The sequence below is a fragment of the Camarhynchus parvulus genome, chromosome 2 (assembly GCF_901933205.1).
Source record: "Camarhynchus parvulus chromosome 2, STF_HiC, whole genome shotgun sequence".
In the NCBI taxonomy this organism is placed as follows: Eukaryota; Metazoa; Chordata; class Aves; order Passeriformes; family Thraupidae; genus Camarhynchus; species Camarhynchus parvulus.
The window spans coordinates 91,033,753-91,048,082 of NC_044572.1; the positions used below are offsets into that span (position 1 = coordinate 91,033,753).

Sequence of the window (14,330 nt, forward strand, 5' to 3'; positions counted from 1 at the left end):
AGTTTTAGACTTTCTATGGGAGAGGCAACCCTTTGGATGGTCAGTGCAGAGCGCTCATCTACCAGGTTCAAAACCAGCAAACTCAGGAGATGGGAAGTGGTAACACGGAGACTGTTTTCTGAGCGCAATGTATCGAGCCTGCACTTCTAGAACATGAAACAAAACAGAAGATGGAGCTGTTCTGCCAAAGAAGATGAATGAGCATATTGATACCATAGAATGATAAATACCAGAGATGCATGTACCAGGGCTGACAGTTTTGCAAGGTCATGCGATCTGGTGTGCATGGTGCAATCCCATGCAACATTAAAAGCCAACAAGTCTGGAAATGCTGGGTCCTACAAAGGACAACACTATGGAAATATACAGGGCAAGGGGACAGGGGGTTAGGAAGAAGAGGAGGGAGAAAAAAAATGAAATAAAATTAAATAAAATGGCCTATGCAATTTCCTGGAAGACAGGTCCAAGATTTGAAGATATTTTTTCAATTTCTAATCTGAAAGCAGTGAAAGGAGTGGAAACCAAAAAAATAATGTAGAATTAGAATTGACAGTAAATTAATGGAGAAAAGTCCACAGAGGACACTATAAGATGGGCTGAATGAATGCAGGATGGTCTCAGATAGCGCTGTTGAGCCTTTCACAGCTGCACTGTCTCTGCCCAGAACAATGTAAAAACATAAGACCTCTTTCAAGCCTCCAGTTCTGCTATGAGCATTGCTATCTGCATTTGCAAACACCTTGGCTTGAAAGCCAAATCTGGAATATTGTAAAGAAAAGCTGCCTAACACAGTCTATAGAAGCATTATGAAACCAGCCATTCCCTTTGCCCCAGAAATAACAGAACATTTATTCATTGCAGGATACTCTTTAGTTCAAAGGGATGGAGATTTCAGGAGTCTCACAAAACCATTTTTAAACCCACAGGATTACATTCTCTGGAGTGTTTCTGTACCTCATCCTGCTCGAGCACAGCCTTCATTTTTCAGAAAATAATTAGCAAATGTAGCTGCTGAGCTGGGCTGTGTAACAGGCTGACATGGGGCCAAACTGTACCCCAGCTGCCCCAGGTGCTTGCATCAAGCAACAGCACAGGCAAGAAATGAGCAGTGAAGGGATACTGCTCCTGAACTGAACACCCTGTCTGGGTTCATTTGGGGTGTAGGAAGGGAACCACACACTCTTCCTCAGATTCAGGCTACTGAATCCATTTCAGTCCCTCCTGCAAGGGACTACCAGTTCTTTCCAATGATGCCCAGGGGATAAACTGTTTCTTAAAAGAGGTGGATGAAAATGCCTGAATCCAGAGTGCAAATTCAGAGACACTGCTTTGAGCATGCAAATCTTACGTTTGGTAACTGTTACTCAAAAGGAAATGAGAGCAGGGTCTCTCTTCCTGCATCTTCTAGCTGCAGGAAGAATCAGCTATGCGTGTTACTCTGAATACTGAGAAAACAAAACAAATTGACTCGGAAACACTCAGTATGAGCAATTCTGCTTAACAAACTTAAAGCCATGAACTGAAATGATCTGTTTCCTCTGGCTGTGTTACAGAGAACACCGAGTGACAATTAGGATGGGGGTCATTAGATGAACACTGAAATTAAAAAATACACAGCATAAGGAACTGATGTTATATATTGCCAAACAAGATGGAAAGGACCTTTGCATAACACACAGGTAGTACAGATGCTTTGGGAAAGAAATCAGAAAACAGAATCAAAAGCTGAATAAAAGCTGTATGGTGCTTGGTCCTGTTGCGGAGGCTACCAGAACGCCAGATGAAATTACACTAGCAGTAATGCAGAGTTTTTCTTCCCAACTTAGCGGTTTTCCCAGTCTGCTTCTTCTTAAGGGATGCTTTGAAATCTGACTTCCCTTTGAAGTTTCTCGAGTACAGTATGACATTTATTTAAGGTACAAACCGAACCCTTTTGCTTTCCAGATCCCATCCGCTCTTTCCTGCAGAACCACTGTTCCCCTTTCCCAGCGAGCCTCATCCATTCTCCCCCGTGCGAGAGGGGCATCAAAGCGATGCCACCGGCGGGCTGCCCTCCTCTCCCCGGGGCTGGCGGGGCCAGCTCGCCCCCCTGAGCCCCCGGCCCGTGTCCCGGCGCGTCCGGAGAGCCCTTTTGAAGGCAGGCGAGGGGGAGGAGAGGTCCCCGCTGCGGAGGAGGCAGAGTGCTGAGTAACCCCGGCCCCGCTGTCACGCAAGGCTCGCCGCCCGTCAATCTCCCGGCGGCTCTGACAGGGCCCTGGCCGCCGTTCAAACCCTTGCGTGCGAGCAGACGAGCCGCATTACCCTATGAAGTATTTCATAATAACAACAGCTGTTAAATATTGATGACTCCTGGCAAGCGCTGAATGCTTTTCGAGAAGGTTAAGCCTTGGTGTAATGGAACCTAATTCCTCATTATATACTGTATCAGATATCTGGAAGTTGCCTAAAAAAAGCAAAGGAGCTTAGAGTAAAGGATCAGAAGAATAACTCTCGTGCAGCAGGGAGAAGGGAGAGAGCCCGCTGTGCGAAGGGTGAGGAGCGTTTCCCCAGAGTCAAATCCCTTCACAAACAGTAAAACGCTCTGCTGGAGCGAACAGCAGTACGGTCCGTTTCACTATATTCCACTGGAGGGTTTTGTGTTTTTAGAAATTATTGCAGATCAGATAAGCTTTCTAAAACAGTGATCCAGCTGCCAGTGCTGACTGTGCATGTGTAAAAGTACACGTGGAAATTATTTCTACAGAAAAGAGGGGGAAAGCTCGCATTCCTCCAAACGTCAGATCTGAGAGATCTGGCTCATTAGAAAATTTAGTGGTGATCTGACAATATACTGAGGATGAAATCTCAGACAGGGTTTCCAGCAAGCAAGAAAGGGAGAAGGACTTGCCTTGGGAAAGACCTGGCGTGCTTCCTCCAATTCCCAGAAAAAAATCCACCATCTTCTTCACTCTGCCCTCTAAAACCCATCAGTCTTATCGTTTCCCCCTTGATCTAACTGTCAAGCAAGTTTGTCTCAGGAACAGAATCAGTTTGGCATTGTAATTCATGATCAATGGAGTCCTTGGGATGGACCTGGTTCTATGCCAGGGCAGGCAGTACTGAGTAGTCCAGCAAAAAGGCAGCATCAGAATCCAGGTGCAGGTGAAAGAAGAAACACAAACTGAGGACTTCTTACAGAGGAGACTGAGTCAGGGTAATTTTTTTCTTGCATGTGAAAAAAAGGCCTGTGTGCCTTTGGGAAATGGAGTTTACATGCAGCAAGCTGAGAAGCTGAAAAGAGTTGCTTGCAAATGTTCAGTTGTGCTGCAGTGTAAGGAGTTCTGCGAAGCTTTAGGAAAGTGGTTCCCCTGTGGGGAATCCAGGTCTATTAACTGAGTCAGAATAGGGAATCACAAAAACGTAGGAAGTTGTAGGTTGGAAGGGACCTTTGAAGGTCATCTGGTCTAACTCACCCTGATCAGAACAGAGCTAACTTCATAGACAGGTTCCTCAGAGTTTTTGAGTAGTCCCAATAATGTACATTTCTCATTCCCTCCAGGAAAACTTTCATTATGTAATTAAAAACAGGATTAATTTTGTAAGATAAGGAGTTCCTTAATGTTTTAGATGAATGAGCATTAGGGTAGATTCTGGATGGACATATCCTGTTCCCACAATTCTTCATTTGCAAATGTGTAGAATAATTTAAGAAATGCTGAGAATGGTAAAGTGGCTTTTATAAATATGGAGAATAAGTCATTAACCCTTCTGTTTTTTGCTGGTTTATTCTATCTGTATCTCATAAGAAATCACATTTGTATGTCAAGTTTAAATGTCGCCTGGGACTGTAACTTCTCCCCTATCCCATAATTTCTGAGGGATCACAGATCCAGAGAAAAGCTCCACGTGAGACAAATTGTGTGCTAACTACACAAACAACAGACTCAAAAGAACTTGTCTAGAAAACACATTTCTTCTCTATAGCTTACTGTTGCAACCTTTCTCTCTTCATATGACTCAACAGATGATCTCCCCAGCAGACAGACCCACATTGTGCCTTGGCAAAGGAGGTATTTTAGAGATCTGTTTGCATCACTGTGAGTAAATATTTGAGCTATCAGTTGGTCTGGTAGACTATATTGGCTACAAGACTGCTGAAGACATGCAGTCCTCTGAAATTATACCAGGATGTAAGACTCCAAGTAACAGTCTTCCTGTTTGTCTTCACAATTCCATTTTATTTTCTACTACATTAAATATGATTATTTGATCACGGAAACTTATTGGCTTATAGGTTCAGTCCTGGGGCCTTAATTTTATCTTTGTACTATTCCATTCTTTAATTAAGCTTTAATACATTAGCTTGTCTGAATATTTGCTTGCACACCCTTCTGAATAAACACATAAAAGATAAGTAAAAATGGGTTATTCTCTCAAGCCACAAAATGGATTGCAAGCCTGATTTATCAGCAACCTTGCGTAAGAAATCTGCAGACTATTTATTTCAGTTTCAAATCAGTACCCACATAGCCCACAAAAAATTAAGATGATTCCAACACTTCTTCCTTGTACCTTTAAGTTTTTAAATTACACGTCCATTAATCAGAATCCTGATATCCAGCATAAGTTTAGAGTAGGAAAAAAGATTAATTTCAGAGAACTATTCTGTATTTAGAAAGTCTGCTTAACATTGGTTAGTTCCAGAGGTAAGGACCTCAGAATGTACAATGAATGTAGTTTAATATTTTCATTCGTGACTTCACCAAACTGATCCACAATGAGCCTTAAGTGTATTGCAGTGTGTTCTGACCTGTTACCTCCTGATTGCTTGAGTGGAATCTCAGCAAATCTCACTGATCATCATATGATGATGAGGAAAAGCACATCAGGACACATTGATTCTAGGATCTATGGAGCACGTGACCTATCGAAAATGAAGAGTTTCCCCATTCTTCAAAATATTCTTCATAATGGCTTCTTGTCTGAATAGCTTTTCATCTTTTCCCTCGTCCAGATACATTTTAAAAAATGGGTTCTCTATATCCTCTGAATTCCTGGTGTTTTCTCCCTCTGTGGCCCAAGAATGTTGTCCTCGTTTGATATGGCTCATACTATTTCATTGTCATTAGACCATTTTTTCAGGATTGATTCTCCCAGCAAAAATAATACATCAGTGGACACTGATGTCCACAGCAGAGGCAGTTGCCCTTTGAGGAGAGGCTAAAATGGCTGTGGCTTTTACTGGGAAGGACTAGGGGAGACACAACAGAGGTTTACAAAATTATAAGGGCAGCGGATAAACTGAATGTGGAACTGCTGTTTGCCCAACCCCACAATATGAGGACTGTGAAGTGCCCTGTAACACCAGCACAGGAATGCTTTAAAGTAGATAAAAGACAGCAATTTTGAGGATGAGAATACCAGACTAGATGGACCACTGGTGTGACACAGTAGTGCATCTCTTATGTTGTTTTATTCTCACTGCAATGCCATGGCCTTGTCCACAAAATTTGTTGCAGACAGAAAATAAACAACAGATGCACAACAGCAGTGTCTGTGACGTGAAACAAAGTATATCACAGAAGTGACAATAAGAAAAATCAGAACCTTATGAGAAAGCCTGTATGTAACTAAATTTAAGCATATGATGAAAGAGCAGCTTGTGACTAATTATTGCATCCAAAACCAACAAAAAACATTCTCTAGTGATAAACAGCCTGTTGAAATAAACTTGAGTCTGAAATATTTTTCAGAAACATAAGTAATGAGACCAAAAACCATTTTTACTGAAAAGACAGCTAAGAGGGAAGTTATGTGTGTTCATAAGTAAGCAATTGAAGTCTACAGGAATCTTTCCCACTTTTGGAAAGGTGATTGTAAGCATTGCATTTTACAGAAGAAATGCAATGAAGTCTTGATAACAGATTTACTTTGAGAATACCAGAACATTTTTAGTCTCAATCAGCTACAGAAGATGTGCATCATTTTACCCCCTCCAATTTTGATCTGTAGTTTAGAACATTTAGTAATCAATCACTGAAGGAAAACTCAAATCAAAGATCAAGCATGAAAATAAATGCAACGAGAAAAATACATAAGAAAGCATCTTTCCCCCTTCTTATTAAATCAACCTGACAATGACTAAGTTATGTGAGATTTACATGATCTTTGCTACCCTTTTTGGATTTGATAACCTCTTTTCCAGGACTATGATTCAGGCTGTCCCTGATCTTCCACTCCTCAATTTCTTGTGCTTTTGTAATTCTTGTTGCACCATTCTGCATGGAAAGACACAGACTAAATCCACACCTGCAGGTTCCAAGAATTTAAGTCAGTATCTCTTAGAAGAGAGTTGCAAGAGCCTGTGTCAATACATCAGTACATCATCCAAGAGACTGTTTAAAAATAGCCAATGCACACGATCTGGAGAGGATAAAGGAAACCTTTAAGATAAAATAAACACTGCATCTATTCACACTAAGACCTTAGTGCACAGGATGTGCATGTGTTACCCAGAAAACCAAATCTGGATCCAACAGTTTTAGAGTCAGGAACATTAGAAGAACAATTATTTAATATCTGATTTATATAGATGCCTTGCTGTGTCAAATATTAAAGGTAAAGACACATCCACTTTCCAATGTACCTAAAGAAGCAAGCATGGTTGACAGAGGGAATATGGGAATCTCCACCTTTAAATCAGCTGGATATCACAGCTCACTGCTGCACAACAACAGACAGACATAGAGACCCCACAGAACACGGCACTCTCTTTCTAAGGCAGAGCTGCTCTGCTTGGCCTTTTCTGCTGCCTGTGGAGGTTGCCACAATGGCATGGGCTGCATAAAGCCTTGGGAAGTTAAATGCACCCAATGTGCAGTGGGAAAAATATGCCTGAGAGGAGGTCCTTAAGCTTTGGATTTTCTAATTCTGGAAGTAAAAACACAGGCTGAGACAAGATAAGGGCAAGTGAAACATCAGGGACATTATCTGAAAGTTTTTTTTTAAATTATTTCAGAATCAATTTCCAGGGTAATTTTAAAATATTGACCTGTATTCCAGAACCTTTTGGAATGATGAAGAAAACCAGTAGCATGACAATCTTACCTAAAGCTTAAAATTAAGAACTATCTGACAACAGAACTGCCAGAAGCCTAAACTCATTATGTTACAACCCCTGGATCTCTTGAATGTCCTTTTATCCACATTAATATTTTAATGTATGCATTCAAAAATTAGTCCTGCAAAGCTACCCAAACAGATGGATGTTGTTCCCAACTGGAATCCCTCGTAAGACAGGGGCCCTGCAGAGAAGACACTATGGTTTGTCCAAAAATAAATTCCTTTGCAGAACAGGAACCTTCTGCAGAAATATAAAATGCATGCACACAATGTATTCAATTACTACAATAACCTTTATTTTTCACTTCCTCACAAAGGCTTTGCTTTGCCTTTCCTGACAGCCATGTTCCATACTCAGAGAAAGATCCCAAGCAGATGCCAAAGACCCTAAACAGACCAGTAGTGGGCTTACATTTTCTCTCCCTTTCAGCACCAGAGAAACTAAGTTTCTCAAAAGTGCCATTGTCCCTGAACAGCCAGAATTAGGACCTTCAAATTTTCTGAGCATAATAAAATATTTGGTCTTTATAAAAGGCAAGAAAGGTGACATTTAAAGGCTCAAAGATTGTAAATTTTGTCCCTGCTTTGATTTGCTTTTCAATTTTTAAAACCAGAGAATACTTAGATATAGTGATAAAATTACAAGGCAGGCACAGAGTTCTTATCAGACTTGTCCCATTTGAAGATAAGGAAAACCAGTGTTCTGTATTTCAGAAACAAAGTCCTAGCTAATAAAATATAACCTTTTCTCCAGTTTCAACTCTTCTATATGTGTCATTGACTTGAACAGGCAAGTCTGACTCCTACAAAGGTGCCTGCTGCCTTGACTCATAGCAAGCTACCAAAGCAACGAGTGTTCCTTATGGGATAAGGACAGGAATCTTGTATCTCATTCATGAAACATATAGGATTATGCCTTCAATACAGCCAATTGCAGCTTTCAGTAATAGCCAATTGCAGTTTTCATTGAGTGATCAATGCCAGGTGAATAGTGTGTATAAGGAGAACTATGATACATAAATTACTTCTAGTGCTTCTTATTCTGTCTCAGGTCTCTGGATGAAAAACAATGATTTCTTACCTACCGATTCATCAGATCTGTTTTATACTCATCATGTGAAATAAGCATTCATTTCTATTGCATTTTCCCCAGTTACATACAGCATGATCTCCATTGGATATACACTGTGGCTTACTGCCAGAGTCAGTCCAAAAACCTTGACACAAGACTTACTAGCTCTACACTAAGGAAAATAAGAGTAGGTTTGAGTAAGAAAGTGAAAACTACAAATAGCAAAAAGCAAAGATGATCTTGCATGTTTCAAAAAATGTGAAATTTAACTGGAGGCAGTGTATACTCTAGAGTACACTTTGTTTTAAGCGCAAGAATTCTTCAGAGGAGTCATTACGCTGCATACAAAAAAGGAGCGCTTTTTCTCCTGCCGGGGCAGATTTGCAGGGAGGAGGCTCATTTCTGCATTGCTGGTCTGGCAGGCAGCAGAGCTCTATTCCTCTGATCAAGAGATCACTTTCATAACCACTTTTCTGAGGATCACAAATGAGTCTGCTGCAGTCACGCAACCCCTCGCCTACCAGAGCTTACTACAGTACAGGTTCACAGAAGCTCTTTAAAGAGGCAGCTCATCCTTTCAGCGCTCACAGATACAAGGCACACATGTATTATCATATGGGATTCCCCCCAAATATGTCGTGGGACTGTGCTATTTCAGTTTGATCAGGGAAGAAACATATATCTTCAACTTTTATATGGATGGAATGCTGTTGCCTGAGTAGAATTAAATAAAAGCTGAAGCTAAATAGCTCTACAGTTCTTTTAAATGATACTGGCACCTTTCGCAAATATTTAGTTAGCCTCTTACTTTCTATTGTGTTAAAGGTCCATGTTTGTCAAACAGGTGCTACTGTGAATTATGCTAATTAAGATATTTAAAAGTCATGGTAAACAGTCAAACAAACATTAGATTCAATAAGCAACAAATACGATTGCCCTGAATTAAACATTGCCCTGCCACACTGTGAGAAACACAATGATATGGAAATAGTAAACCATAAAACAGGCTTATGAATTGACTCTGAAGAAATACTATGAAATTACAATAAATTCCAGTCAGACCTTGTTCCTAGGTCAGAAAAGTCTACTTTATTTTAGCCAAGTATCCCACAAATTACCAATATAGTGATCTGTTGTATGGACATGCCTTGCAGGTGGCGGCTGGAATGACTTTGGGTGATAAGAGGCAGTGGGGAATTTAAAGAAAGAAGTTAAAAATATTTTTCCTCTTATGGTAAGTCAACTCTACCCAATGAATGGGGAGTTTGGCCTATTTTCACAAGCAGTTAACGCTATGAAAGCAACTGTTGTTGTTTCATCATTAATTATTTGCACTAATTACCTGAAATAAAGTTTTCAAAAGCTTTTAAATTACTTTGAAGCCTACAATTAAAAAAATTATGGTGGCTATATTGCTCATTGATATTTTGTGAGGATTAGTGTGCAGACACATTTCATTTAATGGCAGCACAAACAGGCTTGCCCAAACCAGCTTTATAATCCAGCTTAAATAAAGTAACAATAGGAATGAGGGCACAGCACTAAGCCTATTGAGGACTCACAGTGTGGGATGCAGTTTGCACTGTCCTGCAAGTTCATTGCTATTATTAGGCACACTAAACAGGTGAAAGCTTGTTGAGGTGTGCCCATACATGCTACAGACAGTTTCAGGGATTCTGGAGATGCAGCCACAGGCTGAGCACCCTTGGCTTCATCCAAAACAAGGGCTTTTTACACTTTAGGCTTGACCTTGATGTGTATCTTCACCCAGCAGTGGGACAGGCCCTCTCCCATCTGCATTCCCATTCCTCATTGACACAAATAACGTCCCAACCCAGCTTTGATATGAAATTAATGACACCCCAAAATTGGCCTTATCTCTGCTCCAGGTCTGGCCTGTATTTATGGAGAGGAATTAGGTTGGAAGCTGGACAGAGAATTGTGATTTTACTGCTGGTGGACCTCACTGTCAGAGCCCAGTGCACTCACATTGTAGAGGCAGGCTTAACCTCAGGTGCTGAGCATCACTGCAGCTTCTCAGCTCAGTCAAAATTTGGTGCAGGTGCTGAGACAGAGACGCCAGCCTAAAAGGGAGGGGGTTGACAGCCTCTAGAGTGACCTCTAACAGTATCAGTACAGACAAAGCTGCAGGCATTTTTGAAGATAAGCCACACTTTCAAAGAGTTCTGAGACTTCTGAAGATATTACCTTTAGTCTTATGTTACTGATTTGTGCCCATTCATTTATCACTGCAACAACTTCCCATGGAAATGAAAAATATACAGGATCAACTCTTGCCTAAACAGATTTGGCCCTGTTTATGAACTTTGGCTGAAGCACAAGAAGTTTATCTAGAGAAAAACGGCACTGGATACTAATGCAAGTATTTAATTAACATGGCAATTTTTCCTTCCTAGCTATGGAAAGGGATACGTGAGAATGCTGTTGAGCTACCTTACCTATACCAACAAATTACACTGTTCTGGAGACAGCTGGCAAAGAAATAATTGCTAACTGCAGGAATGACTTGATGTATGGGCATTTGAGGGTAAACAGCTGCTAGAATACTGCTGCTCAGCTCTGTTCTGCATGCCAGTCTGGCCACAGAGCTGGTACCTAAAAAATCTTGCCTTTCTGAAAGTCCTTTTTATAATTCCTACTATATGAAAACAAAATACCGCTAATTTTTTTTCAAGAATATGACCTCTCCTATTCAAAGACAGTGTGGCCAATTGCTCCATTTTCTAAGGAGATGCAAGCAGGCAGCTAATACATGTGTCTAAGTCCCACTGGATCTGCAATTCTAGAGGAAGAACTAGTCAGTAATTTAGTACAGTGAAATCAGGATAAACAATGACTTCTCATGTGCCAACTTCCAAATAATAACCACAAACTCCTCACTCCCTCCACAGCTCCTAATATCTTGCACCTGATAGTTGAAAGATCTGTACATATAGAGAACATGCATCCAGTAATTTGGATTAGCTGCAAATCTACCTATATGTTATTTTTTTTAGTCCTTTTGTGGAGGACTTTATTTAATCTGAAAAATATCCAGAGAAATTTATTTTAGTGGAGGATTTTATTTAATCTGAAAATTATCCAGAGAAACATAATAGAGTTCACTGATACCTCAACTAATAATCCAAAATCAAACCATTTCAGATTAGTGTACCATAAATCATTTTAAATTAATAAATTGACTTTAAATAGCTACTAAGAGGTATTCTTTCATTAGAAATAGGTTTAAGTACTGTGACAAATTACAGTTACTAGACTCAAACCTAAGGCTTCCTGAATGGCTTGGTTATAAAAATTATAGCAAGCTTACTCACAAAATCGCTTCTATCCTCGCCCTCTTCCTTCTGCCCCAAAATACTGTACATACTTGAAAATGGTCAGATTTTGTCTGGACGAGGAGGAAAGGAGTGTTTTGCTACTGCAGTGTAAATTAAGGTCTAGCTTGGTCAGAATCACTGAAAGATGCCTGGAAATATGCTTGTACTAGGCAGACAGAGAAGGACAGCAAATCCTGCAGCTGTAGAAATTAGTTGAAAACCAATTGTTTAGTTTAGTCACTAGCTATGGCTGAGACTTCCACATGTGGTGGTTCATACAGCCCGTCCCAGCGCAGCATGGCCTTTGCCTGGTGAGAAGGAGGGAAGGAGCTGGAGTACCTAACCATTGTGCTTCAGCCACGGCAAAAAAAGCTGGGAGTTGATAGAGTCAAGGCAGGATGGGGCAGGCTGGGAACAGGGCAGCTGGAACATTCTTCTGCCTGCTGCATTTTCCACTGGCCAGATGTTCCCCAGTTGACATGAGCTGCAAGAGGCTGCGTGCACCACTCCCAGAGGGTGTTCTGACCCCTGGGAAGCACTAAAGAGGCCCAGGCCTGCCCAGCATTGAGGAGGCACAAAGGTATTTCAGAGCTCTGATCCTCTCTTCTCCCACTCGGTCCCAGTGCCAAGTTCAGCTGCGGCGCAGGAGCTCAGCTGTGGCGCAAGATTCATTTTGTGCATTAACCCGATGAGCTACACTACCATCTGAGACCAACATGCAGCTAATTGCTGTGAGAACTAAACTTTGAATTTCCTGACCTATTCAAAGTTTGAATTTCCCGTTCACTCCACACTCCCGTACTAACAGATGGCATACAGGGTGTAGCTCCAAAACTTCATGTGTCAGAGCATATGCAAAGACAACAAGAGGAGATGAATTGCACACCCCTGGAAACCTGCCCTTTATTTGCAGAATGGTGAAATTCTAAATAAGCCAATTGACGTGCCCAAGCAGCCCCCATCTTCCATGCAGATAGTGCTGGCTGAAACTCTTCCGCCCAAGCTATCCCTGCCATGTGGAGCTGGAAAAGCACTGGTTACAGGAGCTGACTCATCAGCTGACTAGCCCACAACCTCAGCCACAAAGGGCCAAAAATGCTGGTGGTGGCATGAAGCGTGTGGGTGGGAGCAAGGAATAAGCAATCATCTGGCAGCCTAATGCAGAAGGGAGGGTTGACAAGAAGCCATTATTTATTCCCCCCTCCCGCCCTGAGGCTCAGCCCTCTGCTTCAGTGATTCTCATCATCTTGACGCTGTGGTAGGGCTCTTTGTAGGGGAGGGAATGAAAGGTACGTCCCCTCCCTGTGGCCCATGCAATGAAAGCATCAGCAGGCTATCTGAGCTCACCACACCCAGATCTCTTCGGGCAAAAGGCCCTCATGGAGGAGAATGGAAAAGAGGTTTGCCTGGTCCTGCTTTCACCCAATAGGAGATTTGAACAATGTCTTGTTGGAAAAAAAAAAGGACATCATTGCTTTCCCACCGAAGTCAGTTACTGGAGAGGAGAGATGGAGATCCAGTTCTGGAATGGCAGACAGCAGATGTAACCAAATGTTTTTAGGAGCGGAGCAAGGAATATAGGAAAAAAAGGGAGAATGTTGTAGCAAAGATGGGAAAAGACAAGGGGGAAAAACCTATATGGTGAAAACAAGAAAATCTACAGAAGAGGAAAATGCAAAAGAGAAAATTTTACAAAGTCAGGTGGATTGTCATTAAAAAGGCTGCTAGAATGAGGTGGAAGTCACTAAATTAAACAGCAAAAATAAAAAGAAAAAATAAGATTGGCAGATTTAATTAAAACTTAACATGAAAGTACACTGATAAAGTCCCCCAAATTGTTCATATGTATCACATTATCTCCGTATAGATCTAAGTTAACTTTTGAGTGTTCATTCCCTCCAGCAGCCTTCACCACTGCTAATCTGGCTATAATATGGTCAGTTGGTCCCCAGTTTAACTAGCACAAAACATTCTCCAGCCAAATTATTGGTATGATGATGGTGTGACTTCAAACGTCCCAGGCTTTAACCATTTCAATGGTATTTTTGTTATGACTCTGAAACAGGCGATGTGTTTTTCGAAACACTGGGGCAGATTTTGAAAGCCTGGCTTGTATTACTCCACTAATGCCAAGGTTAAGCAAAACATAATAAGGAATTAAGGACATGACCAGCTGTCTTTATGTTTCCTCCCCAGCCAAACTTGTTGTTTTCTGAGAAGAGGCTTTTTACCCAAATTTTGCCTACAGTAGGTCTTTGCTGGCAAATTGCCTCAGTGGAAAGGAGATTAAGTTTCTCAATGTCCTCTTTTCTTGGAAACTTTCTGTTACATTTCCCAGTCTCCAATACAGGCAGCTCAGGGCACAGGAATCTACAGCTTCAAAGTCTTCCCCAACATGTTTTTCACATGCTGTTGTATTGGCACTTGGCAAGAGAGTGATGAAGAGTCACAACACTGTAGTTTGCAGCTTTTCTCTGGCTGGAAAAACCGCACTAGTTGAACATAATCTTCAGAGAGTCAGAAGGCAGAATATCTGCTGAGGCTAGAGTATCTAAAGTAAGCAGCTGACCCCTGTGTGGAGATTGTAACTTGACTTCACTGGACAAAGACAAGATTAATAAATTCCTCTTTTACAAATGACCTCTTGGAACTCGGTGTCCCTGCATTAAGTGTTGCTGCAAGGGGCACATCTTCTGTCCAGAAACTGACCTCTCCTCCCAGGTCATGCTTACAGGGGTGACAGTCTTAGCCACCCTACTGGTTTTAAAGGTACTATCAGCTACTGCCATGATATTTTTAAGGTATGATGGCAAAGTAAC

General features: G+C 41.3%; 1 protein-coding gene across 2 annotated transcripts in view; it reads right to left on the bottom strand.

The window, feature by feature from the left end:
* The window catches only part of AHRR (aryl-hydrocarbon receptor repressor), an 89,597-nt gene that overhangs the window by 37,014 nt on the left and 38,253 nt on the right, over positions 1-14,330 (bottom strand). Inside the window, exon 1 of one of the 2 annotated variants that reach the window (XM_030943777.1) lies at positions 1,930-1,967. The exons of the other annotated variant lie outside the window; for it this stretch is intronic. Within the exon in view, the coding sequence (XP_030799637.1) occupies positions 1,930-1,951 (22 nt within the window). The 5' untranslated portion in view covers positions 1,952-1,967. Of the gene's footprint in view, positions 1-1,929; positions 1,968-14,330 lie in introns of those variants that run through there. 2 annotated transcript variants of the gene reach the window in all.